Source organism: Podarcis erhardii, assembly GCF_964252035.2.
Source record: "Podarcis erhardii genome assembly, chromosome: 6".
NCBI lineage: Eukaryota > Metazoa > Chordata > Lepidosauria > Squamata > Lacertidae > Podarcis > Podarcis erhardii.
Genome location: NC_138510.1, coordinates 95,354,310 through 95,382,063, shown reverse-complemented (window position 1 = coordinate 95,382,063; position 27,754 = coordinate 95,354,310). Strand labels below are relative to the sequence as shown.

Here is a 27,754-nt window from a genome sequence, read left to right as displayed (position 1 = left end):
TCTTGTGAAGCAAGCCCATTGACAGCTTAGCGGATTAGCGCTATTAGCGGTTTAGCGGCTTTTAGCGGATCAGCTGATAAGCGGCTTAACGGTTTAGGAAAAGGGGAGGGAAAGGGGAAAAAACCCGCAGGAACTCGCAAGACATTTCGTCTTGCGAAGCAAGCCCATAGGGAAATTCATTTTGCAAAGCGCCTCCAAAACGGAAAACCCTTTCGTCTAGCGGGTTTTCCATCTTGCGAGGCGTTTGTCTTGCGGGGCACCACTGTACTAGGCTAAACATATCCAACTCCCTCAACCGCTCCTCATAAAGCTTGGTTTCCAGAACCTTGATCATCTTGGTTGCTCTCCTCTGCACATGTTCCAGCTTGTCAATATCAGATGAGTTTGAACAAGGGCTTAAAGAAACATGTGTCACAAAGATCCCAACTTCAGGAGTTGCTGTACCGCTTTGAGCACACAACTAGACATGATCCATGAACATGGGCATGATCTCTCACATTTAAAAAGGGGGAAGCATGATATGTAGTATGTTAAACTACATTGAGGCACATTCTGTTTTCAGGATGTTTAATGGATCATTTCCCTTACAACCTAAAAAACTTAGCTGCTGCTTTCTGTCTTTGCACACAGAATGTAAATCCAGTTTCTGTGAATTTTGCTGTCCAAGGGAGAGAGGATAAAACTCAGTCATTGTCTTGCTGAGCTGCTAGATCCATACTGCTTTGCTTTGCTATCAGGTGACCAGTCGGCTATATAGAAATTCTGCCTGGCTGCTAAGGGCGAGAATCTTTTCAGTTCTTGGAAGAAGAGACAGCAACAAAAAATGACTGATTAAGTAATACTCCGGTGCCTGTGTCTTGGAATGTATGTCCAAAATCACTTTCTGCAAGCTGCTGCTGAGCTCTCCTGGCTGGAGAGATGATTGCACGAATGAAGCCAACAGTTCACGCATCTCCAGGTAAAAACTAGACGAGAGAACAGTAACCTAAAAGATGCCTAGTAATAGATTAGTCGCCAGTATTTCTGAAGTTCAAGGTGCTGTGTACCTGGAACAGTTGAAACTCAGTTATTCTACTTATTCATTCCAGGGGAGATTAATAATAAATACTTAATGCTTATTAATGCTATGGATGAATAATAGATTTTACGTGTTGGTGCACTAGGATAATGACCTCTTTAGTTGTGTAGTGCAGTTAAGTCTTAAAATGATTGACTGCTAGAGGGCTCAGACTTCTCCTTGAGCAGGATTGAGCCCCCTTTATCTGATGAGATATCAGCTGTGAACCTCGGTTATTCAAAGAATCTGCAATGCACCAATTGGGTTAAGTCAGCAGAATACATCTATTTTGGATGGGAGAAGGGAAAACTTTTGACCCAGTTCCAGTGAAACAGATGGAGTTATCAAATTATCTCAATCTTTCACATTGGGGGTCTATTTGGAAGATAGGTAGGAGCTGTAGGTTAAGGTGCCTGATAAGTCAGACGATTCAAGTTAGTTTTTTCTATGTTACTTTTCTGATTTCTTGTTAGCATGGAGAGACAAAACTTCTAGCTTTTGTTAGCTATTGAAGGATGATCCTGAGAATCCATACTTTATCCAAAAACTGTAATTCTCAGAGTTACTGGGGGAGAGTGATTGATCATTTTCAAGTATTCGGTTTAGATCTGTGCCATAAGCTGAGAATGTTGTGGCCTATGGAACACATCATACATTTAAAGCACATGTCTTCCTTGAAAGAATCCCGGGAACTATTGCTTTTTCCCTAACAGATCTACAATTCCTAGCTCTTTAAACAAACTACAGTTCCCAGCATTCTTTGTGGAAAAGCACATGCTTTAAATGTGTGCTGAATGTGCTTTAAATGTATTGTGTGAATTTGCCTTGAGTCACAAATATCTGAAATGAGATATTGAAATTCTAAAACTATAATTTAACATCTAGGTAAATGGCCTTGTTTCCGGACGCCAGCAGTAGCTCTGACCTGTCATATGTATGCAGTTTCATATACTGAGTTACTTTTTAAACTGATGATATTGTATTGTAGAACAGTTACAGTTTTTCATTTACCTTTAAACAAAAGAACAAAACTTCATTGGCTTTTAAATCAGTGGAGGCTCTTGCAAAATGCAACAGGTATAGTAGAGATTACAGCATTGAGTAATAGTGCGAGGAGGAACTGAGCAGGGAATCTTCATATGGGGATCAGGGTATTCCAAGCAGTATTTGCATCTGTAACGGTGTGTAACCTCCGAGGTCCTTGCCACCCCCATATTATATTACATAGAGATGGATAACTTTCTTCCTTTAAAAATCTGTGCAGTTGAAATTAAGAATCACGACTACAGGTCCTGTGCACCTAATGCCAAGTTTGGCCCTAGAACAAATTTATCTGTTTAAAACGTAAATCCCTGTAGAGCAAGGATTAACTGGAGTATGGACACATAATCTTAACTCTCAGTACACTGGGTCCATAATCCCTACATTTTTATTCTTAGAAAAGCATTTACCATCCCACACGAAATAAATCTCTTTAGAAAGGTTTTTAAGTTTTTGTCATTTGAACAGGTGGCTTGTTCCTTTTCTCATAAGTAAATGCAGGACAAAAGGATTAACACCCCATTTCCAGAGAGTGACCCCTCCTAATTTACCTACCCATAGATTCGGGGATAGAACGAGTTGATGCCTTGCTGATGAAAGTAGGCAGTGCCCTACATCTGATTTATTTTAATAGATACTTGTTGCTAAAATAGATCCTGTCTCATGCAGATGACCTTGTTTTTCAGATTTTCTTCTTAAATCTTCATATTAGCCAAGTGCACTGTTTAACTAAATTGAGTTTAACTAAGGTTAAATATTTTAATTGATTGGTTGATCAACTGATGTTCTAGTTGATTACATCAGGGGCAAATTTTAATTGATGGGTCAAGAGTCAATCGTGCACTTGTATTTTAAAGAGTCTTTTGGCAATTGTATGTAGTATGAAATGAATAAGAAAATGTTAAGGATGACCTTATAACAATGAGTAGTACCTTTACCTGTAAATTACCTGATATTTCAGTGCCTCAAACAGGAATCCATTTCCCAGCCTTGGCAATATGTACATTTATTAAATCTAATTGATTTAGCCAAAAGATCCAATGGCAAATGGGACTAATCAAAACAGTCCTTTGATTGATGGATGTTAGGAAAGAGTGGATGAGGCAGGGGAATGGATCCAGCTGGTGGATTTGACTGCCTATGAACTTTCAGGTGGTTTAAACTGCCACTGGTTTAAATAAGGTTGATTAAATCGGCCTAAAATTAAAACAATTTGACGAACAATTTGAGTCCTGAGTTGAAGAAGGCAAGGCAGAACATGTTAGCTATCTTCATATTAGGAAACAAACCCATGTAACAGGCTTGTAAATTGCCACTGTGCAGTGGTAAGTAAAGATCACCTTTAGCTGATTAGGGGTTGCAAAACCAAACCGTGACCCTATTGTGGTCTGCAGACTTCTAATGAGCTGTCCTGAACTCAACCAATTGGAAGGCTGCATCATGAATGTGCTTGATTTTTGTGGAAGACCCTTTGTTGCCCAGTGGTAATGAATTGACTCAGCATGGCGTCAGCATAGGTTTCATAGTTTTACTCAGATGTAAGTCCTACAGACATCGGTTAGATTCATTCACGGTCACGGTTACAGCCTTAAACCATCTTTATTTATGGAGTTGGGTCATAGTTCAGTGGTAGGGCCCATATTCAGAAGGTACCAGGATCATTCAGTAGCATTCCCAGTTAAATCGGTTTCCGGTAGCAGTGCTGAGAAAGGACTCTACCTGGGAGCATGTAAAACCCTGCTAGTTAGAGTTAGACCCATGGTGTTCACTCAGCGGAAAGCAGTTTCGTATGTTCATATATTTGGTAATCCTACTCAGTGGCTTGAGTGATATCCTGACACACACTAATTAATCTTTGTAGCGCCTCTAAGCATTAGACGTTTTTAAAAGTTACTGAAGCAAGGTGGTTTTTATTGGATTTTGAGATCCTGCTGCAGCCCTAAGGATTTGGTTAACATACTTTGGAAACATAAAAGCTCAAGCATGTCCTTAATTATGAAACAGCTTAAACATGAGCTGGAAACTTGTTCCACCATGATTAGAGGATAGTTTTTATTTTTAAAAAATACCAATACCTTTACCTTGACAATTACTCTCTTTATATTTGGAATGTGTACAAGAATATGGATTGCTGTAGATTATATCAGCAGCTCACTTGGGACATCACTTCCTGAAAAGAAACATAAATGTTTAAGTTCTTGGTTCATGAATTGGTTTAAAGAAAAACAAAGGGGAAACAGGACAGAACAGAGTTAGCAGATAACATTCAACATGGCGTAGCTAAACATCTAATCAGCAGCCATTGTGGTTGTACTTAGATTATTTATGAATAATAATAATAATAACTTTTCCTCTTATGGTACCAATAAAACAACATAAAGTATTGGTATAGTAATGAACGTGGGAAGGGGCTTCAAAATGAAGGTAGTAATTTATGTTTAAAGTTAAAGTGAGCCAAAAATTGAGGCAAATGCTGTTGGGGTGTGTGAAATAGTTATATTATTGATAGAGGTGTTGTTGTTTGGCACAGCTTAGGACGCAGTTGGAAACAGGCTTTTGCTTGGTTAACTGTGCTGAGCAAAAATTGCCTCCAGGACAGAGGTAGAGGGTCCCAGTGCCGTCACGTGGAGGGAAGCTGGTGCCAGTGCTGCTGGTAGCTGTTGGGAGAAGAATCCCCTGACTTGGAAGGCTCAAGGTGCTCTTAACCAGGCAGCAGCATCCCTTTGCCTCCTGTACCAACAACTAAAGGGATTGTGCCCCCCTCATCCCGTCCACCCCAGCAGTGGCATCTTCCTCCTGCCCTATAACTCTCAGCATGCCACATCACCAGCCATGACTGGCAGTCAAGTGGCTAGTAAAAGATTTCATGGTCTCAAAACTTCTGCAGGCTTACTTGCAAGGTTGGCTTTGGGGTCAGGATGTATTGGAAATGGGAATGATGGTGCTTTTCATTCTACACTTTGGGGATACCTTAACAAAAAGCTGTGAATCTCAGAACAAGGCCTTGGGAAAGCCATCTCGCACTCTTTTTTTTTATATATAATTTTTATTCAATTTTTAAAACACATAATTAAAAGACAAACACATCACAAAACACAAACAAACATAAACAAATCTAACATAAATAAATTCATAATCTTATTTTCTTGTAACTTCTTTCAATCGACTTCCCCATACCTCCCTTTCGCTGCATCCTTATTTTAGAAAGAATTTTTTTAGCAACCCTTTAGTCAACTTATCCATTTAGTTCCCTTCATTAAATTCCCATAAATTTGTTGGTTACAGCTGTAATTCTCTGCTTCTTACCCCTTGACATCTTAACACTCCTCAATTTTACAACAGTTTTTAAGATATATTTTAAATTTCTTCCAGTCTTCTTCCACTGCCTCTTTCCCCTGGTCACGAATTCTGCCGGTCATCTCTGCCAATCCCATGAAGTCAATCACCTTTGTCTGCCATTCTTCCAGAGTAGGTAGTTCTTGCATCTTCCAATACTTTGCCAGAAGAATTCTTGCTGCAGTAGTAGCATACATAAAGAAAATCCTATCCTTCTTTGGCACCAATTGGCCAACCATGCCCAGGAGAAAAGCCTCTGGTTTCTTAGTAAATGTCCATTTAAGGACTTTCTTAATTTCATTATAGATCATTTCCCAGAATGCTTTCACCCTCGGGCAGGTCCACCATAGGTGATAGAAGGTACCTTCATTCTCATTACATTTCCAACATTTATTATTGGGCAAATGATAAATTTTTGCAAGCTTGACTGGGGTCATGTACCACCTGTAGATCATTTTCATTATATTTTCTTTTAAGGCATTACATGCCGTGAACTTAACACCAGTGGTCCATAACTGTTCCCAGTCAGCAAACATAATGTCATAAGCCATCTCGCACTCTTGAACCATTGTATGCGCTGTAGCCCGCCATACTTTTAATAAGGCACATTTCAAAGTACCCTGTATTTCAAGCAAGAGAGAGCAAAGGAAGTTTATACCTTTCCCTGCCTGTAGGATATGCAGAGAAAACTGCAAATAGGTTCCTTTCATCAAACCAATGTAATATATAACCTTTGATTATGTCCTTAAGGCTCATCTTTTATAGCTATATCACGGATGCTGCAAAGAGATTGGGGATAGATGGACATTTCATAAAATGTTTTAAAATGCACATTTTATTCTAGTCTGGGAAGCTGCAGTGCCAGCAGCTGCAAATCTTGTCGAAAGCTTTATGAATTGGATTAAAAACAAAACAGGGGAGAAGTGAACTTGAATGAGAGAGAGCACAAAGACCTTTAAAAAAAACCAACCATGAGCAAAGGGAGCCTACCACCATTTTGAGCTGCATAAGTACTTCTGTGCCTGAATGGGATAGTTGTTCTCTTCAGCAGTTTTAACTTCCTTCATAGGATTGTTGTGGGGTCACAGTAGCATAACTGAGCTCTTTGGAGAAATAACAGGATGCAATTATGGTAATAATATTCCACACTTCTCCAACTGCTGATGTCAGCAGGTAATGTTGGGGGTTTTTTAGTGACAAAGCCCTGCACTTGCAGGGAAAATGTTGCATCCTCTCCACAGAAATGCTGGCTGAAGGATAACTGTCCAGAGCTTACACGGAAGTAAATATCTGGAGATCTTGTGATGAGGAAGATAAATCATAACCGTAAACTCCTTCAGAGGATCTCTGTGTTGCTCCTAATAACACTGAGGATTTTTATAGTGCACTTTCTGAATATTCAAATTACTTCACATACATTATCCCAGTGGTCTTCTAATTGGCACAGCAGGCCAAGAAGCTCAGAGTAAGCCAAAATGCTTTCATGACGTTGCATTTGCCCACACATTGCAAGTGCTTCGAAAAGTCTTGGAACATAATTTGGTTTGCTGCTTTCCCAATTATAGCCTGAAATATGTTATTGAAAGAATTTACCACTGCAGTAGAGGGGGGAAAGCAGGGCAGGTGTCCTTGGGCAGCTGCCAGTACGTGGGCTCTTTTTAATCCACCCACCCAAGTCTGGCATTACAAGTAATAATAATAATAATAATAATAAATTTTATTTATATCCCGCCCTCCCCAGCCGAAGCCGGGCTCAGGGCGGCTAACAACACTAAAACAATACAACATTATAAAACATTATAAAAATGAGTTAAAAACAAAATTAATGGCAACCATAAGCTAAAGTCTTGAAAAGATTGCCAAAGGAGGGAGTCAGGCTGCGCCCTAACAAAAGGCCAGGTGGAACAGCTCTGTCTTGCAGGCCCTGCGGAAAGATGTCAAGTCCTGCAGGGCCCTTGTCTCTTGTGACAGAGCGTTCCACCAGGTTGGAGCCGCAGCCGAAAAAGCCCTGGCTCTGGTTGAGGCCAGCCTAACCTCTCTGTGGCTTGGGACCTTCAAGGTGTTTTTATTTGAAGACCGTAAGTTCCTCTGTGGGGCATACCAGGAGAGGCGGTCCCGTAGGTACGAGGGCCCTAGGGTACCATCTGGGTCTAAAATGCCCCCAGAATGGTGCCACTGTAGAGCATTCTGGGAAAATAAAAATGGTGGACATATAAATATGGTGGCGCTGTTGCTGCCTGTTCCATTGCCTAAGAGGACCCACCAAGAAAGGAGGGTGCCCACCAGCGGACACTTGGTCAGGGCCCCATCAAACCAGAACCAGTCCTGAAAAAGAGAATACAGATTTTGAGAAGCAGAATTCCAATTATGTTCTTTGGGTCAGGATGAGTTCTTCTTCAAAGAGGTGTCTTTGAATCATAGAAATGGAGAGATGGAAGGGATCCCAAGGGTCATGTAGTCCAACCCCTTGCGATGCAGGAATCTCAACTAAAGCATCAATGACAGATGGCCATCCAACTTCTGCTTACAAACCTCCAAGGAAGGAGAGTCCATCATCTCCCAAGGGAGACCGTTTCACTGTCAAAAGTTCTTCCTGGTGTTTAGTCAGAATCACCTTGAAGCCATTCAGAGCAGGAATGTGACAGCCCTTGAGATATATGAAGATGACTATCATATCTGCTCCCAGTCTCCTCTTTTTTAGGCTAAACCAGTGAAGGCCAAACTTGGCCTTCCAGCTGTTTTGGGACTACAACTCCCATCATCCCTAGCTAACAGGACCAGTGGTCAGGGATGATGGGAACTGTAGTCCCAAAAAAGCTGGAGGGCCAAGTTTGGCCATCACTGGGTTAAACATACCCAGCTCGTTCAACAGCTGCCCATATGGCTTGGCTTGTAGACCCTTGATCATCTTAGTTGTCCTCCTCTGCACACATTGAATAAATGTTTTCTGTAAAATATCAAGGTACAAAGACACGGGGGGGGGGGGGAAGCTGCAGCTCAAGTGGTAGGGTGCATGCTTTGCATGCAAAAGGTCTCAGGTTTGATCGCCAGAATCTCCAGTTAAGGCTGGGAAAGACTTTTTCCTGAAACCCAAGAGAGCTGGTGCCAATTAGGGTTAACGGTACTGAACCAGATGGGCCAACAGTCTGACTTGGTGTAAGACAGTTTTCTAAGTTTCTATGCATTTAGAAGGGCTGATATTTTTGAGCAGCAGTGCTGGAGCCTTTGATATGCTCCAACATGAGTGACAGCCTCTTCTCTGGAATATGTAACATGAACACACCAGGTTTGATGATCTCCATCCCTGAGATAGCAGGAGCAATTACTGGCATTTGTAGCTGGCCATTAGCTGTTGGAATGCTGTTTAAATGCCAGGCACAGTCAATTAGGCTTGGTGACAGATAGCAGCGCCTGGAGTGATGCGGGAACCAAGGCCCAGTCAATCTGTCAAGTTCACTCAGTACACCTTAATGGTGCCAAGTTTTGCCTTCCTAGCATGGCTTGGAAATTGTGTGAATTGAGGTCGAACATTCTCTTCCTCCTAAGGGACAATTACATATGATGCCCATGATATCGGCCACAAGGGTCACTGGGTAACTTTAGGCAGGTCAGCCTTTCCCATTCTAATCTACCTAACCGGGGTGTGTGTGTGGGTGTGTGGGTGTGTGTAAGGATAAAACATTCTCTGGAGTGCCTTGGAGGAATTTGCAGACTGCAAATTATTAATATATGCCCCATATGATCAGTTGGAATATTTAGGAATTATGGGAAATGCCTAATTAAGCGGAGCTTGCAGCAGCGAAGCCTCTGGCTGTGATTGCTTGAGCTAATATGTGGTAGCTCAGAATATTCTGTAGTTTTAGGGAGCAGCATAATGTGCACTCCCAACTCTCTAGAGGAAGGGAATTTTTGGCTGGGATCAAAACATCACATTGGGCGCAGCCAAGGACTGGGAAGAGGTGCAGGGACATGCAGCCTAGAGCAGGAGTCAGCAACCTTTTTCAGCCATGGGCCGGTCCACTGTCCCTCAGACCTTGTGGGGGGTTGGACTGTATTTTGGAAAAAGGAAAAAAAAAACCGAATTCCTATGCCCCACAAATAACCCAGAGATGCATTTTAAATAAAAGCACACATTCTACTCATGTAAAAACACGAGGCAGGCCCCACAAATAACCCAGAGATGCATTTTAAATAAAAGGACACATTCGACTCATGCTGATTCCCGGACTATCCGCGGGCCGGATCGAGAAGGCAATTGGGCCGCATCCGACCCCTGGGCCTTAGGCTGCCTACCCCTGGTCCAGAGGAATGGAAGCCAAAAGAAGGGTGTAATGAGCTAATAAAGAGGAACCCGGGGAAAAGACCTGTTGGAGAGCAAGGCTTGAGGGAACGGAGATAGGGAACTGCAGCAAAGGTTAGTCATAGATGGTGCTCTGAAGAAACGTAAGGCCTGAGCATTCATGTTCAGGAGATGCTGAATAGCAGAAAGTGAGCAGAATGTTTTGAGGTGTGGTTTGGCTGCAGGATAGTGAAGTGGGACAGAATAGCCAGTGGTCTGAAAAGCAGGATCTTGAGGAAGCGCATTGAGGGCCTTGGGTGGAGAAATTAATCTGAAGAAAGGAGGAGAAAGGAGAGCATCCCAAAATAGTTCATAAGAGCCAGAGACTAGAGGGGTTGTGCACTATTGTCAGGAGAGGGAGGAAGCCAAGGTGGGGATTCTGCACACTGTGGCTTCTGCTTTCACTAAGTGACTAAGGTATTTCAGCCTCACAATTCTAAGGGAGAATGAGGTTCATAAAGCAGTAGATGGCAGGGGGTTGGCAGGGGGTTGGACTCGATGGCCCTTGTGGTCTCTTCCAACTCTATGATTCTATGAGATGGCAGTTTGGGCTGAGTTTCATTTATTGATCTGAGCCAACCAGCCAATTCTTTGGCTGCAGATGCTGTCACTGGTGTCTTTGGTGAGTTTCCTTTCCAGGCGCAGTACATCTTGGTGATACTGCCATCAGTTCTAGTCTCAGCTACAGTGGTTTGTGGGAAGCAGGCCGCCGTCCTCTCTGAACCTGTTTCCCTTCTCTCATAAACTAGTCACATGTCTCCTGTCGCTACGTTATTCCTCCTTTGCCCTTTCTGAAATCATCTGTAAATAACAGTCTCTTTGGTGCTTTGCACAGTTGCTGCTGTGACAGATTTTTATTTAAATTAAAGATGATATGTTTGCAAGGGAGCTTTTATATTTAACAATTTAGAACAGGGTTTTGTTTTTGTTTTCAGGGGGAACTGAATATTTCACCAGCAGTCTACATTTTTTCCAACCTGTCCAAATCAGCTTGTTTGCTTTGCAATATCTGGAATGAAGCTGTGAAGCTTTTGTCTCTCACCCACCCCAGTTCTCTGTCGTCACTAGGTTTGTGGAAAGCCATTTATCTGAGGTGGATCACTTTGGGAAGCTCCTGTGGTATTTCAGGAATCTTTCTGTTCTTTGCAGGTTAAACAAGTTTAGAGCCTCTCAGATTACTAGAAATATGTTCCATTAACACTAAAAACACAAATGAAGCTGGAGTTTAACTCATTCCTAATTGTGGGCAGCAACATCATTTTGGGAAAGCCTTAGTAATGAAAGCATGGGATGTGGATCCCATTTTGTATTCCATCATAAAAGCAGAATATTTCTCAATTGTACAATGTTAGATTTAATGCTTTAGCGTAAATAGGAATGACTGCCGAATGTGTCGAGAGAGATCTTGTAAATGGACATTCTTTCTGTGGAAATGTGCCATTCGCAACAGAACTATAAGTTTTCTGAGATGCTCAGAGAATAGTTGATATATTCAATGCCACATTGTGGAAGTGAGGAAAGGAAAGAGAAAGAACCATCAAGTCGCATTGCTCGGTCCCAGAACGGGAAGCACAAGGTGAAGAAAATGTTACTTTCCATTGGACCTACTTCTGTTGGTTGAAGAATATGCTAACAACAAACATTTTACTACATAGTCAAGGGGCAAAATGAATATTAAAAAATGAATATGTACAATTGAGTTGCACTGATTTCTGCTTCAAGTAGAATGAGTCACTCAAAGCTTGCATAGTCCTGTGCTTGTGTGGGTATGCAAATGCTTGGGGGTGGTGGGGGTGCCAAACTGAGTCTTTGACCTGGGTGGAAAAAGCCAAGTTTCGCCCCGATTTATGTTTCATCATGCTCCCACTGATGACATCAGAACCATACTGGAGTTTCTGAAATTTGAAGAGCTTGGAGGGAAATCCACAACAAACAAACAAACAAACAAACAAACAAACAATAAAAAACTAGTTTGTATTAACTGAACCCAATTCCAAATTGAGGCGACAGGAATTCACCCATCAATACTCTGCTGTATAAGTTCAGTCCCATCTTTACAGCATAGCAGCCTCTGCAGATGTACTTCTGCTTCTGCAGCCCTAATGATGGTTTTAGAATTCAGAAATCACTCTGAGCCCATAATTAAGCTTCAGGTTGGTTTTGTTTTGATGAGCGTTTGAGAAGGGGGTGGAGGTAACTTCCAGCTTATAAATGTTTGCTTGGTTAGCTTCATAACAGCATGCATTCTGCATCCCAAGACTTGTCCGGAGGCTTTTTCCCTGGGATTTTCCTTGTGAGCAGTAGCAGAGGGTGGGCTCGTCAAAGCTGCTGTTCTGACTTCTGGCAGAGGGGAGGGGGGAGTCTGAGGGCACAAGGGCTGTTGCATAAGTAGGAAAAGAACAGAGGCTTATCACAAATCTACATTGCGCTGTGGGGTGGAGACATGCACCACAAGGAAGGAGAGATCGTGTATCCACTGAATCGGAAGGAAGAAAATAGGAATATCCTAGTTTTGAGGACATGCAGGAGGAGCTGCCAGTAGGACAGTGGGAAGCGTGTGCTCAGCTTGTCTTCAGCCCATGATTAAATTACAGCGCCAGGCAAAGGGATCTTTCCTCTACGCAGTATCTCTCTGCAACTCTGGATAGGCAGGTGGGAATTGTTGTGGGGTTCTTTTAAATGGTTCAGACTTGATGTTTTGTTCTCTGCAGTGCTATTGTCATGTCTTTAATGTAGTGCATTAGTAGCAAAAGACTGGAGTGTAGAGGCACTTATTTCCCCCCCCCCCAGCATATTAAAATAAAGGATATTTTTGTCCCGTATGTGCAGCAACAAGATAGGAGAACACCCTCCTGTTCCTTGACTTCTTCCCCTTGCTTTTTAAAAGCTCCCGTTCAACACCTGACAAGAAACAGAGTGGGTGCCTGTGTTTCACTTACTTGTCGAGAGTTGTTTGCTTCCCTGAGTTGCGGGGAAAGTGCCGGGTGGAAATAGTCCTCCTCTTGCCTCAGTGTCACGTAAAACTTTTTGTCATTGAATTTGCCTTCCTGTCAGAAGTCTGGCGCTCCTCATTTTGGTATCCACTCTGTTCAGATTGGATTAGATGGCATCGTATTACATGGACTGCAGGTTCTCCGTAGTTGAGCGGCAGTTTAAAGGGAGCTGCTCTTTCATGAGCTCATGTTTTGGCTGCCGGACGCCGCCTTCTCTTACTCACATGCGCACACCCCTTTGGGGAGAGGAAAATGGAAAGTCCGTCCCTGTTAGTTTGCCTTGGTTCACACACGCACACACACGGGATTCCGGCACTCTCCTCTGCCGTGGGAGAGAACGAGCGCGAGAGAAAGGGTAGCTATTGTTCGACTGCCCGGAGCCAGGGAACTGGATAGAGAAGCTTGGCCTCAGTTTTCGTCCTGGCCTTTCTGCATTCCACACTGTCCAAGGCAGAGGGCAGACAAGGAGTGTGGCTGCCGAAAGTGGTGCTGTTAGACGGGGGCTGGCATGCCGGCAGGACCATGACTGAGGCACCGGCAAGTTCACAGCATGCAGGTTTCAGGTAAGGTTCCCATCAGCAAAAACTTTAGGGGCATACCAGAAAGCCTGTTGAGGGGCGGGGAATGTTGCATTTTTCTTTCATAAAAATAGGTGCTTTCCTATACCCTCTGCCTTGTATCAAACCCTAACCCTTTTATCAGTGACTTTCATATCCTAAGTGAAAAGTTAAGAGAAAAGACCCATTGCTCCCTTTCTGCTTCCTTTTGAAATCTGAAAGTGTTTTGATATCGCTTTCCAGAGCCTACTCTTGGTTTTACAAGTAGCACCAGCAGCACAATCCTATGCATATCTGCACACAAATAGATCAGCAAGAGTTTAGTAGGACTTACATTTAGGTGTTTATAGGATTGTGGCCTTAACTATGTTATACATTTGCTAAATATGGAAGTTGAATGAGCGAGCTACAACAGGTACAGTGCTGGTTCAGTATGAAAACAACTTTTATTCTCCTTTCAATACGTCATTAACAACACATGAGAGTTTCCAGAAAGAAGTTGCTGTAATTAAATAGTGTGTTTACTTATTCCAGGCCTTTTAAAATAGACTTATTGGCCTAAAGATTCATAGAGCTGGTATATAAGGGTAAAAAAAAAATCACTATTTTTACATATAAAATACTTGCAGTTGTGTTTAAAATATGCAGCCCGCAGCTGGCATGATTAACATGTAATCAGCGTCAAATTGTACCAGGCAAAGCTTCCTGCTTTTCTGTGAAAGTGGAAAAATAAAAGCTTTTCCGGAAACTTAACAAGTTGTTCATAGTTTGTCTTCATGTTATGAAGTCTCCTGTTAAGCACTGTGATATTCTAAAATACACCCTGATTGGTCCCTGTCAGATAGATCAGAATTTATTTTTCTGTGCATTTTGTGCTAGAAAGTTAATTCAACTTATGCTAGATTTGTAGAGTTAATCAACGTGTTTTTGAAGGTAATGGCAAAATGGCTGCCCATGCTATGTGTTGAAATTGCTGCTTTTTTCTGAATCAAGCTCATATATTTTTATGGGTGAAAAATAAATGTAGAGCTTGCTGAAAGTGAGATCCTCTTCCTAATAGTTGGAGAGCAAGGAATGTTAAGGGGGAGATGGTCACCTGACACAAGGTCATCCCTGTATCAAAAACCCCCACTTATCTTTCAGCTCTAGTTTTCCAGTACATGCCTGGTGGTGGCCTTTGCTCCCTGGCTCTGTCACTCAGCCATCGGATTTCCAGCTCTGCCCTTTCTCTCCAAATGCCCCCTTTGCTTAGAATTGCCTCCCAGAACACCCAGATGCTGATGTTTTTTTCTTTCCATCAAATTCCTCCCTAAAACATATATTTCCAGTGTAATCTCCCTAGTCCTCATCCCCTACTGAAAAGAAGCCCTAGTACACGCAACTGAACACACATTCTTCCCTTCCCTCCCTTATCCTCATTCCTATCTTCCTCCCCAACCCCTATTAGCCTCTCTCTCAGCAAATTTTAAATCACAGGTGAATAGCCTGTGGCCCTAGGACAGCATGCAATCTTTGCTCTGATTTCATATGGATGTCAGTGGGGCAGACGAGAGAAGAAAGTGTGACCCCACCCACTCGCTTTTGTCTCCATCCCTAACCACTGCCAATATACGGCCCCAAGATATCCCTGAAGAAATTCAGTCCTCCCCACTCCCATTTTAGATTACAGGGCAGGGACCTACCTGACTTGTGTTTTTAAAGCATCATGGAGCATACTATATGAACAACAACAATAAAAACATGCATTCATTTAATTTCACGTATGAGTCACTCTCTACAAAACATCTCAAAGTGATTTGACAATAAAAATGTATGTGAAAACAATGTTAGATCCAAATAAAAGTATTGTCATTGTTGTTTAGGCGTTTAGTTGTGTCCAACTCTTTGTGACCCCCCTGGACCAGAGCACGCCAGGCACTCCTGTCTTCCACTGCCTCCCGCAGTTGGGTCAAACGCATGTTAGTACAGTGGTACCTCGGGTTACATACGCTTCAGATTACAGACTCCGCTAATCCAGAAATAGTACCTCGGGTTAAGAACTTTGCTTCAGGATAAGAACAGAAATTGGGCAGCGGCAGCACAGCAGCATCAGGAGGCCCCATTAGCTAAACTGGTGCTTCAGGTTAAGAACAGTTTCAGGTTAAGAACGTAACCGGAGGTACCACTGTAGCTTCGAGAACACTGTCCAACCATCTCATCCTCTGTCGTCCCCTTCTCCTTGTGCCCTCAGTCTTTCCCAACATCAGGGTCTTTTCCAGGGAGTCTTCTCTTCGCATGAGGTGGCCAAAGTATTGGAGCCTCAACTTCAGGATTTGTCCTTCCAGTGAGCACTCAGGGCTGATTTCCTTCAGAATGGATAGGTTTGATCTTGCAGTCCATGGGACTCTCAAGAGCACCACAATTCCAAAGCATCAATTCTTCGGCAATCAGCCTTCTTTATGGTCCAGCTCTCACTTCCATACATCACTACTGGGAAAACCAGAGCTTTAACTATACGGACCTTTGTTGGCAAGGTGATGTCTCTGCTTTTTACGATGCTGTCTAGGTTTGTCATTGCTTTTCTCCCAAGAAGCAGGCGTCTTTTAATTTTGTGACTGCTGTCACCATCTGCAGTGATCATGGATCCCAAGAAAGTAAAATCTCTCACTGCCTCCATTTCTTCCCCTTCTAAAACCTCCATTTAAAATGCTCATTTGGAAAAGTGTAATGCAACAGGAGGGAGTTCCAAAGGGTAGTTGCCACCACACAAAGGCCCTGTAGCAAGATCATATGCAGTGGACCTCCTGATGAGGATACTTGTCTGCAGGAGGTCCTCCCCTACAGAGCACAGTGGTCAGTTGGCTATAGATGGAGTGAGACAATCTTTTGGCTATCCTGGTCCCGAGCTGTATAGGGCTTTGCATATCAGGACCAACTAATTGAACTTAGCCCAGTAACTGATTGGAAGACACGTTGTTGTTGTTGTTGTTGTTGTTGTTGTTGTTGTTGTTGTTGTTGTATTTATTTATGCCCCCCCCCCTTTCTCCAAGAACCAGGACTCAAGGCTGCTCACAAAAGCTAAAGCAAACATGGCCAAAACACAGGAATCTAAAAATATCTCTCCCATCCTTCTGGCAGAATTATGGCCTGCCAAGCAGGTCCCTCCTGTGTAGCTATTAAAAGCAGAAGCAAAAGACACATGCTACATGTCAGCATGGCTGAATGTGGTCATGGAGGCAACAGTTGACGCCTTCAAACGTAAGCCCTTCGTTTTCTTTTAATAGCCTTTCTGGCTGCAAAGTCGTTGCTGGCAAGTTGGAAAAGAGGGCAGACACCATCACTTGCTTCTATGCCATAGGCCAGGAGTTCTCCAGTGCGGTGAGCCTCCCTATGTTTAGGAAAAACCTGATTGCTGCAGGAGGGGAGCAGCTAAAGCAGAGTTCACTTCTCTTGTGGCGCGAGAAGGACTATGGCCAGTGGCTTTCTATGAGGAGAACAAGGAGGGTCATCTGGAAAATGCACCTAGCGCAGTAAGCTAGGGTGGGTACAGCACCCCATTAGTGCTACTGACTGAGAAGGGGCAGTACAATGTATCTGTCTTCTGCCTTGGAAGAACCTTACTGGAGCACAGAATCCCGTGTGGTCTGCAGCAAAGGTCACAGTTGGGTATAGAAAGATAGGACAGGACTTTAGCCGTGGGGTCTTAAGACCTAGAAATAAACACAAGAGAGTTAGGGTTGAACAGGGCAATAGTATGTTATTATTTCAGTTACATGTTCTTAGATACAGTTGCAGTGAATTTTAATAGATTTCACAGAATTGTAGGGTTGGAAGGGGCATGAGGAGTCATCTAGCCCAACCCCTGGCAACGCAGGAATCCTGTCCACAGCTGCCCCTGACCCCTTGCGCCTGAGGCTTTTATCTCAATAGTCCATTCAGTAGCTCTGTGCAATAGGTTAGTAGTTGTTGCTTTCCTAAGACTGTTCAGTTGGTTAGTGTGTGAGGTGAGTTTTGAACCAATGACGTTGCAGCTGATAGATTAGCCACTATACAACATCAGTTCCATGTGATTTATTTTGGCTTTTTAATGTTGGATTATTTAGTTTGCCTCTCAGGTTAATTATAAGAGCAAGTGGAGAAGTAGGATACAATCCCTATGCAAATTTGTAAAATAAACAAGGCACAAACCTAGCTACAGGGAGAATGATAAAAAAGTGGCCGTTGTGAGAACTTTCACTTTCTCAACTATCCATTCTGTATGCTATTGCTTGCATATCTATGGCTCTGAATTTTAGGAGAAACCAGATCCTTATCCACACACACACACAAACTCTGCACTACTCTGTCCAAGGACTAACATTTGGCTAATTGGTGCTTGGGAAGTGCCTTCAAGCCCCACTATTACCTGCCCCACACCTGGTGGCATAGAGGGCTGGTGTGCCTGGCTCGACTGAAACAGCTCAGTGGGCCTCATTAGGAACGTGAGCCACTGGTTCTCCATCCTGATCGAAAGCAGCAATAGGTAGAACTAAGAATGATAGTAACCAAACCTTGTAACACGTTGTGCATGTATATAGAATACAAAAGAGAAGAGCACAGTTGTAATTGCGTGGATTTTCAGCAGCAGGTGAAATTCCCTTTTCTGCACCCTGAGGCTCCATCCCCTTTGCTTCTGGTCACCTTATGTGTAAAGTTTGCGTATTGGCAATTTCAACGTGTCATCTTAAATTTTGTATTCTTCCTTAAAACATCTCTAATATATTGAACTTAGGTCCAGAGTTATGATGGCTATGCAGTCAAAATGGCTCAGGGGAACCCCAAGATTTATTGAAGTACGAAAAAAGAAAATTAGAGCTAGCCCTCCTGACCCCAAGGTCTGAGCATACTCAATAGCCACAGAACACTAAATATCTGTTTCAACACTTGAGTGAAGGAAGGGAATGGAAAACCAGGAAGGAGACAGAATGGTTCATCATGAAAGAATGCATCGCTGGCTAGAATACTGAACAGAAACAGTCAGCACTGCAACATTATGTTGCAGGTCTCATTTGCATATAATGTGCATTGAAATGTGTGGGGTGACTTTTTTCCTACCTTGGCTGATAGCATATTCCTCCTGCCAGACATTTTTCAGCTTAGTCATGTGGCTTCTTGGCAAGTACTGTCTACTTTGGGACATACAATTCCAGTGCCACCTTTAAAAGCTCCCTCTCCAGGGGACATAATGGCAACCTCTGTTGTTTTGAACAACCTATGGGTGGGGATTATTTTAACAATGCTGACCCTTCATTAGCCAAGGAAGCGTCTGTTACGACATAAGGCCACTCCTTTTCTTTCCTGCCTTCTCTTGAACTTGTTTCTTGCTAAACAGGCTGCTTGATAGTCATTTTTGTTATGTGGGCACCTGTTCAAAAAGAAGTGGAACTAACTCGGGCAGGTAACATAAAGTTAATGAAGCGGCCCTTGAAAATTCTCAAAAGCAATGGTGAGTTTCAGTGGTGAGTTTCCAAACAATTAAAATGACCTTTGCATGAAGAGGCTGTCTGGTTCCCCTCCTTTGCCTTTTCTTGGTCAGACCAGCTGCCCCACTCAACTCGACCCATAATCATTACTTGTAAGAATGCTTCTAAGTCAGTAAATGCAAATAAGCTCATCAGTACAAATGCTCCCCTTGACAGTCCTTTTCCCAGAGGAGTCTTTGAGGAAGCATGCCTAATTTGACTGACTTTATCAAAATGCAAAACTGGGCCCAGTGGCTTGTAAAGCTCAAATTTCATATGCTAAACTTGAGGCAAACCTGGAAGTGCTACGAAGGGTGCCCTGAGCCAATCCTGGCTCCCTGATTAATGCGCCTGTATGCTGTGCTTGTCAGCCAGTTATCACTCTGAAGTCGCTCGTGCAACAGGAACCAAATCTGACAGTCAGCCCATCTGGCTTGGTATCGTTGGTGCTGACTGACAGCAGCTCTTCAGGATTCAGAACGTGTTCTTTTCCAGCCCTTCCGAGAGACCTTGGGACCTTCTTGCAAATCAGATGTTATTTGCACAGAATGTCATGCACAGATGTTATTTGCACAGATGTCATGCACCTGGCTCAGGAAGGAGTACACACTGGAGCACAACTGTGGAAACTGCAAACTCTCACCAGCATTTTGTGGATTATGATATGGAAGTGGTTTAATTTGGTAGTAATGTTACCAGCGACCACTGCAAAAAGTGAATTACAAAAAGTGTGCTGTGATGCTGCCTCATAGCTAGTGAAGACATTACGACGGATGGCGTTAAGACAGACACGGATGGCATTTGCTCTTAATTTTCTTTTTCAGGGAGCTGCTCTGCTTTAGGGAATTAATGACGCAGGCTGTGCCTTACCGATCTCTTGCAGCTGGGCCAATTGCAGCAGAGCAGAGGAGGAGCTTCGCACTCAGCTGATTCCAGCAATCCTCTGATTTCCTTAGTATCTGAAAGGATCAGGCAAGGACAAGAGGGGTGGAGCAGGACTGATGACTGACATAACGTATTCCACCCTCAACTTTGAGAAATCTGCCTGGCTCATGCAGAGCAAGCGAGCTAGTTTGACTTGTTATGGGCATGTTAACCAACTTCAGGTCCTATTATCACCCATCAGCTCCTCAATATATTTTACACAGAGGAATGCTTTATTGAGGAGCTGATGGGACTTTCAGATTATGAGAAAGTGAATGTCACTCAATGCAGCATAATACAACAGCAGTGGGGCCCTGAAGAACATGGAATGGGTCTTAAGCTATTCTGTCTGTTGCAGGTAGACAATACTATTTCAGGGGCATTATAAAGCGCTTCTTAATTTCCACAAGGGCTAGAAACTTGCCAACTCTTTCTTTCAGGGTCTCCCCCCAGCTCAGATTCCCAGAGGAGCTGCATATCTTAGTGTACATGCTTCATGTTCCATATTTGGCAGAGTGGCTGATGTAAATGCAGATTTCCTTCTAGACCAGGGGTCGGCAACCTAAGGCCCATGGGCCACAAGCAGCCCACGGGGGTCGTTTAACCGGCCAAGGAGCCGCCCCCGAACTGAGCTTTCCGATTGGGGAGTCCCCGTGTGCTGCGCTAAACCAGCGCAGCACGGGGACTCGCTTCTGCAGACGCCGGAAATCGCACCTGCGCAGATGCAGATGCCAGAAATCGCACCTGCACAGATGCAGACGCCGGAAATTGCAGGCGCGGGGTTGATCCGGCCCACGGAGGGATCTCCGCTGGAGTGAACCGGCCCAGGTGAGGTAAACCTTGCCAGCCCCTGTTCTAGACCTCCTGCAGGATAGTCTACATGTAAGAAGACATCGTGAGACATTTTAGTTCTAACTGTCCATCTTGTTACTGGATGGTGGGAGAAAGGAGCCCCAGTGCACTAAACACACCACTTTCTTCCAACACTCAATTAGCTTCAGGAATTATAATAAGAATGACTTCCAGTAGTGTTCCTATATTGATTATGCATATTGGCGTGAAAGAAGCCATTGACTACAGCAAGGGTGGTCAATCAAAGGCATGTCTCTGCATCTTGTGGGTCTTTAATGCTTCGAATGCTAATGCCCTTTGATTTTAGTATTAGGACTCCTGGTTTTTGTGCACACGTAGCGTCTCTTTCCATGCCTCTTAGGGCTCCAGTGTTTGCATACATTATGAATGATAATTTTGCTAGAATACTTTCTAAAACACTCAGACCCAAACTTCTGTGAAGCTTTGCTTATCAGGAATTCGACTATAGGGTAGCCAAGGCTGTTTAGCTTCATAGGTTGTTGCTGTCCTGTAATTTTATGAGGTGATACATTTGACAATTGAGGAGATAAAAGCAGACCCATAAATGTAATACGTTGTGCATTCATATTTTGGAATAAGATGTCCATATTTATTTCAAATATTTAGCCTAGATTATTCTGGGAAAGTTGGTTATCATTTGGTTTTTCTTTATCTGAAAGCTTTAGAATTAGCAAGGAAACACAATAACTGGGCGAGTAAAGGAGAAATTGTAAATTTACTTTCCCTTTTCAAATTATTTCCATGATTCTGTGAACTATTAAGTGCTTCCTTTCAAAGAGACATAAAGCTGCTTTGGCTAGTTTGCTTTCACAACCCTTTATGACTTCGAAAAGGCAATTCTTTTTCTAAGTCATAAATAATGTTTCTTCTCACAAGTTTTAAGGTGAGAGAAATATCTTTTGTTTTTCTAATATAAATTTACTGCTGTACATTTTCAAAAAAAATAATATCAAGTTCATATATACATCTAACATTTCGCAAGAGTAAAAACAGAGTAGTAATTTGAAGAATTGAAAGTTGGAAAATTATTAAGTCCTATATACCCAGCACAGTGTTAGAAGGGTAAGATCCTGTAAATTAAAGCCTGGTTTGTCAAGCTTCTGCCAATAATACACATAACAGGAAGAAAAGATGTATTTATTTATTTAAAGTGGTGTATACCAGTTTTAAGGCGAACCTCAGAAAACAGTGTTTGTTAAATTATTAAAACAATTAGAATCTAATACAAAATAAACAGAAAGCAAACACCACTTTGTCTTGAAGAAAGTGTGCCTACTAATTCTTCCCTCCTCTCAGGACGATGTTCTTATGGTTGCAGTTGCGAGGAAGGGAAAACCAGGGACTCCTGGGAGGGTGATAGTTCGTTAAGCTGTTTCTTTCTCCTTCTTTCTTCTTCCTGAATTGGCGCCGATCAAGCACAATTCATTTATGTGTGCATAAGACAGTCTTCCAAAGTTAATAGCCCACAATACTGGCCCATCCTTCTTATGAATATCGGTCATTTCATGGCGCATCATCTACCAGGAAATTGAGGAGAGAATCCATTCTTATTGCATTTACAAAAAGTTCCATACCTTCTTACCTAGATATAAAACCTTCCTTCCTGCAGGCAAACTGGCAAGTAGTATTAACACACTTGGTTGGACCACCCTGGCCTGGGCTGTTCCTCTTAAGGGCAGGTTAATGACAGACATTGACTCTACGCAGAAGGCAGGCCTATCGAAGTTTTCATTAACACGTTTTGGCAGCTGAGTTGCTCATTACTGTCATGTGATCTGAAGATGAAACATTCATAGCAGGAAATGGCACAGGACATTGGCATGTGATTTACCTTCACTCACAAGAAACTGTATGGGGGAAATGGCTGCCCCCATATGTATTTATTTATTAAAAATATTTGTATACCACTGTTCAAAAAAACATGAGTTCATTTAAAAAGGAGTTTTCTAGAGACATTTCTGCACCAGTTTACAAGCTTAGCCTCCTCTCTTTGCTATGGACCAGCTGATCAAGAGGGTATTTGGGTGTCCCCTAGGTTTTCCTGTATTTCCTGTGCCAATAAGAGTTTATTATTCTTGTAAATGTCTGCTAGATGATTTAGCCTTTGTGGTGTGTGATGTGATGTGATGGAAGAATGGGTGATAAACCAAGGAGATTAGTGGGGTTGGGGACAATATGCCTACTTTTTCTTTCCATGCCTTAAAAATGGATAATGTGAACCTATTTAGTGTTGTGGGGCGGTTTTTTTCAGCTTGTTTTGGAGGAAGGGATATGTAGCAGGGGTGTTTTCAATTGGATCTAACTCCAACTGATCCAACTGTCTCCTAGAATGTATGTTATGATGCGCGTTGTGAATTCCCCATCCTCAGTCTGAGGTCGAGAAGAGCAAGTAGTTGAGACCTGTTCTTTAAGTTTTGTACGATAAAATGAGTGGTTGTAATTTGTTCGGCCACATACTAAGATGGTTTGGTAGATGGTGGAATGGAAGGGTTGAGAATGGGTAGGTTAATTTTGGAAGGGTGATCATTTTGATCGTGGCTATTTTATCTGAGAGAGTGAAGTTAGTATTGTTCCATCACCTCAGGTCTTTGTTAATTTGTCACCACGGGGATTTTTAATTATGGAGGTATAATTTGTTGAGGTTTCTGGATATTTGAACCCCTAGGTATCTGACTTTGGTACAACAGAGTTTTATCTTTATTTTATATATTTTTGGATATGAGAGAGTGTTGAAACACATTGCCTCAGATTTAGCAAACTTCACTTGTTCCCCTTACACCACTGCAAAAGTGTTGAGTTCTTTGGCTAGGTGATTGCTGTATTAATAGGGTATGGTGTCGTGACCATTAGGCCTGCAAAGAGCCCTAGTTTATATGTTTTATCTTTTATTTCCACTCCCTTGATATTAGGGGCTGCCCGGAGTTGGATTGCTAGAGGTTTTAGGGCCATAGGGCCAGGATGAATAGGAAGGGAGGCAGCAGGCTTCGCTGTTTGTGCCTCTTTGGATTGCTATAGCGTTGGTGTCCATATTGTTAATTTTGCATTTAGTTCAGACTTGGCATTAGATTTGTTTGAGGGTTTGTAAGAAGTTGGGCCCAAAGGTTATGCTGGGTAATACTGATAGTAGGAATTTCCATTCTGAGCAATTGAAGGCTTTAAGGATATCTTATGGACATGATCATCAGTGGTTTTTTGGCTATTTTGCTATGATTATCAGATTCAGTAGTTTCCTAATGGGGTCTGTTATATTGCAACCACAGGCAAAACCAGCCTGATCTGGAGTATTAGTTTGTGTAGGAGGTTTTTTTTAAGCAGTTAGCCAAGATTGATGTGAATATCTTGTGGTCTTGATTTATCAGTGAGATTGGGCAATAAGATTCTACTTTGAGGCTATCTTTGAGTGGTTTGGGGATAGAGATAGAAATGTTCAATTTTGGAAGCCCTGGCAGCAAGAGCTGAAGTTTAACTTTCTGAAAGTTGCATATATGAAAATTGTGATCTGCATGTGCTAATTTGCCCTGTAGACCTATTCTCTGGTTCTGTTAAGGACCCAACAGGTGCCTTTGCTCCTGCATTGCACCTGTTTCTCCCAACACTCAGTTGGGATCTAGTCTGTTGAGATACTTAGAACTATATATGAACTGGCAAGTAGCCCTCCTTTGCCAGAGAAAGAATTGACTACTGTGGCTGGCAGGCAAATAAGAGGTCTCTATATTGTTCAGGTCTGATACGAACACTCAGAACCTGCCCTGCCACTCCCCTCAGTTCCACAGGACCTCTACCCAGCCATTTCCATTTACCCAAGGTAAGGCAGCTGGGGGTGGGTGGGTGAGGGATGGTGGGCCAAGTCAGCCTGGCCTGGTTTGGCGGGGGGGGGGGGGGAGGTTGTGTCACGTGTGTGATGTCATGCACGTGCAACACAAGCCTGCCCCCCCAACTTTGTGCCTCTGCTAGCCCATTAGCTTTTTAACTTGATCCTTAGAGTTTTTAAGTTACCATATTGTCCAATTAAACCAAGTTTTTAAAATTGCTTCCTGACTGAAACTGAGACAAGTTTGAAGAAAGCCTGTCTCTGCTGCAGAGGGAGAAGTATATTAGGATAGCCCTGTTCTGGGTTCTTGGGGAACTTATGGTAGGAAAATATTACTGATTACTTATATACCTGTGGGTATAGGGTGGTATATAAAGTCAAGAAATAATAATAATATCATCCACTGTCAGAAGAGGGACACTATCTGAGCTTCAGTTCTGCATTGGCATTTCCTCTTAATTCAACACTGTGCTTTCTCTCATCCCCTCATTAACCGTGAACTTTGCATGTTATCTGCTGGATGCCACCACCACTGGAGTTTGGCTAGCTTGGATGTAATTTCTTTGCTTCGCCGTTCCTCGCTTGTTGTTTTCTTAATTCCTTGCCACTAAACGTTTGGCAGCAAAATAAGGACGAGAAGCAATCTGTAATTGGGCTGCTGTAATTGGGTGTATCATTTAGCAAAATAGGTTTATTTTGAATTTGATGTTGGTTTGCTTAATAAGGAGTAAAAGGGGATCCTGCTCCTTTAAAGAAAGCCGTTTTTTTTCTCGGAGTGTCAGCCTGGTCCCGGAGGACAAAGGCGTTTTTGATTTGTGAGGCCCCTCATTTGTCAGGGCTCGTCCTTGCTTGCATTTGTACAAACCTGTGAAGTGACCCTTTAGGTCAGATAAAAAATATCTTCTAAATCCGCCCCTCCCCCCGATTCCGTGTCGCAAGGGGACCTAGCAAGCACCCGTTGCACAGCTGCAGGACCAGCACACGCTCCCTAGATAGGGCAGTCTTGTGATGCTCTCTTCTTTTGTCAATTAAATGGACTCTCTTTCCGTAGCTAGGGCTCTTTTGATTCCTCCTAACAGGACTCCTTTCTCCTGACTCCTCTTCTTTGTTCTCCCGAAAGGGTGGGGGAGAGCCCCATTAACCGAGGAGGGCGAAGTTGAGCTGGGCTCGCGTTAGCTGCTTCTCATTCTGATGAAGAGGAGCTGTTCTAATATCCTTAATGCTGCTGTTGGCAGTTGGAAACAGATTCCATTATTGTTGATCAATGCAGCCGCCATGTGGGAGGGAGGGAGGGGTGGAGGGGGGTGAGGGAGGAGGGGAGGGGCTCTTCCTATTCACAGATTGATCAACCTGCCATTGCATGAGCAAATGCGTTGTAAGAGAGGCTTGGATGCTATTGTAATAATAGCTGGGGCAGGAAAGGGGACTGGTGGCGATGCAACTCTCTCTGGTTGTTAACAGGGTTTTTAATGATCTTTAAGCTTTTTTTGGAAAAACAAAGATACTGATTTTTTTATCTTACTCACCCTTACCTCAAAGGAAGACAGTCATATATTAGACTTTATTATGCTGGGTGGCTTGTTGATCTTTCCTGCATTGGGACCGGTTTCTTTTGTTTTCCCCCTTTATCTTCTCAAATGCTATTTTTTCATCTCAGGCCATAGGCCACTTCCCCATCACATTGTTTTTGTTCTTCCTGCTTGAGGTGAGAAACTGGCACCCAGTTTTCTTTCCTGCTCCTCCTCATGTCTCCTTCATCAGAAAGGTCTGTCAGCTAGGGAGTTGGGAGTAGAGCCAAGCCCGCCATCCTTTTTTTCCATTTCACTTTGTTCAGACCAGTCAATAACTCAAGTACTGGACTCCCAGGATCATCTGCATTTTCCCACCCTCCCTCCCTTGATTCGTTTGGCCATTGTCTTCTGTATGGAGAAGTTTTCTGGCTGGAGAATGAGTTTCCTTTCTCCTGGAGATTCGGCCGAGTGGCTGGATAGCAGCACAGAAGATGAGCGAAGCCTCCTGTCATTTCTTGGTACGGTAGGCTTGGAATACTACTTTCTTCAAACATTGAATTGACATAGACTTCTTAGATGGGTTTGGTTTTTCATCCTGGAATTGTCAGAGGAATGCATTTAGTTGCACTCTGTGATGAGGCGTGAGTTCTAAAGTTTGCCGCAAGTTAAAAGATCTCTGTTAAACAGATAAAAGCTGGAGTCATTTGTGTGTATCACAGTAATTGCTTATACAATTACACTTTCTAAAAATATTTGATTGTTCTGTTTAGTCTACAAGTTTATAGATCACTTGGCCTACTGACTAACTAGAACTCACTAACCTAAGAGGAACTATTTTTAGCAATGGTCAAAACAAAATAAAAAAATTCCTTCCAGTAGCACCTTAAAGACCAACTGAGTTAGTTCTAGGTATGAGCTTTCGTGTGCATGCACACTTCTTCAGATACAAATTTTACAAATTTTTAGCAATGTATCACACAAGGTACCTATCACAGGTTTCTCTCTAAACTTTTCTTTGCAAAGCACCATGTACATTGGATGGTTTCTATAGTATATCGTGAAAACCCTGGAGATCCCATTAGAATGCCAACCATTCTACTTCTCCAGTATGACTTAATTCTGAAATTCAACTCAGATGCAAAATAAATCAGATAAAATGGTTTGTGACCTTTGAAGTTTTGCTTGTTTGTTTCCTTTCCTTCACTAGGCATTGAAGCAACATAAAAAACTGTTTAAGCTAGTTAGCGAGAAGTTAATATAAAGCAGAAAGTTGTTCACTTTACATTTTGTGCTGTAGAGCTTAGGAAGTGTTGTCCAACTATGTAGCTCTTTCTCACAATGTCCAGCCAGATGTTTCTGGGTCCTCACCAGGAGGGCAGAGGGATGTTGGCTGCTACCTTCCATTGAACTGTAATGACTAATAAGCTATGGGAGAGTCTATTCTCTATTCCTTTGTCTAACCCAAAGCCATCAAATCTTCCTTTTGTTATTTTACATTTTGGCTCCTTGGTTTATGTAGAACATGGCTTTTGAGTTTTATTACAGTTTTGAGTTGAACTTTCAAGAAACCTTGCAAATTATGCATGTGACAATGTTTAATAGAAGTTGTTCATAGTGTTGCTTGCAGTGATGGTGGGATTGTCACCCATATTAGTTGCTTGCAGAAATACATACCGCTTGTTCATGTTAAATGCACCTATAAAGTCATTTGGAGTATATCCATATGGTTCCAGAGTGTGTTACCAGGAGCAGTCCCATCACCCTATAAAAATTAAGAGCTGTGACAATACAATAAATGCTGGGATTGTTTCGTTTATATTCTAAATCTTTAA

General features: G+C 42.6%; 1 protein-coding gene and 1 long non-coding RNA gene across 13 annotated transcripts in view; one reads left to right on the top strand and one right to left on the bottom strand.

The window, feature by feature from the left end:
- RASAL2 (RAS protein activator like 2) overlaps positions 1 to 27,754 on the top strand; it is a 222,855-nt gene that overhangs the window by 112,917 nt on the left and 82,184 nt on the right. Inside the window, exon 1 of one of the 12 annotated variants that reach the window (XM_081865095.1) lies at positions 12,161 to 12,425. The exons of 8 other annotated variants lie outside the window; for them this stretch is intronic. Coding sequence is in view for 2 of the 4 variants with exons in the window: in XM_081865103.1 (XP_081721229.1) it covers positions 26,359 to 26,440 (82 nt within the window). In the remaining 2 variants the exon portion in view is untranslated. Of the gene's footprint in view, positions 1 to 12,160; positions 12,426 to 13,041; positions 13,330 to 24,267; positions 24,406 to 26,343; positions 26,441 to 27,754 lie in introns of those variants that run through there. 3 more of the 12 variants (XM_081865094.1, XM_081865096.1, XM_081865103.1) reach the window with 3 other exon arrangements.
- On the bottom strand, positions 21,722 to 24,143 carry LOC309343551. Its single transcript, XR_014157332.1, has 2 exons — positions 22,183 to 24,143; positions 21,722 to 21,996 (listed from the first exon to the last, which is right to left on the bottom strand). It is a non-coding gene; the product is annotated as an uncharacterized lncRNA (long non-coding RNA).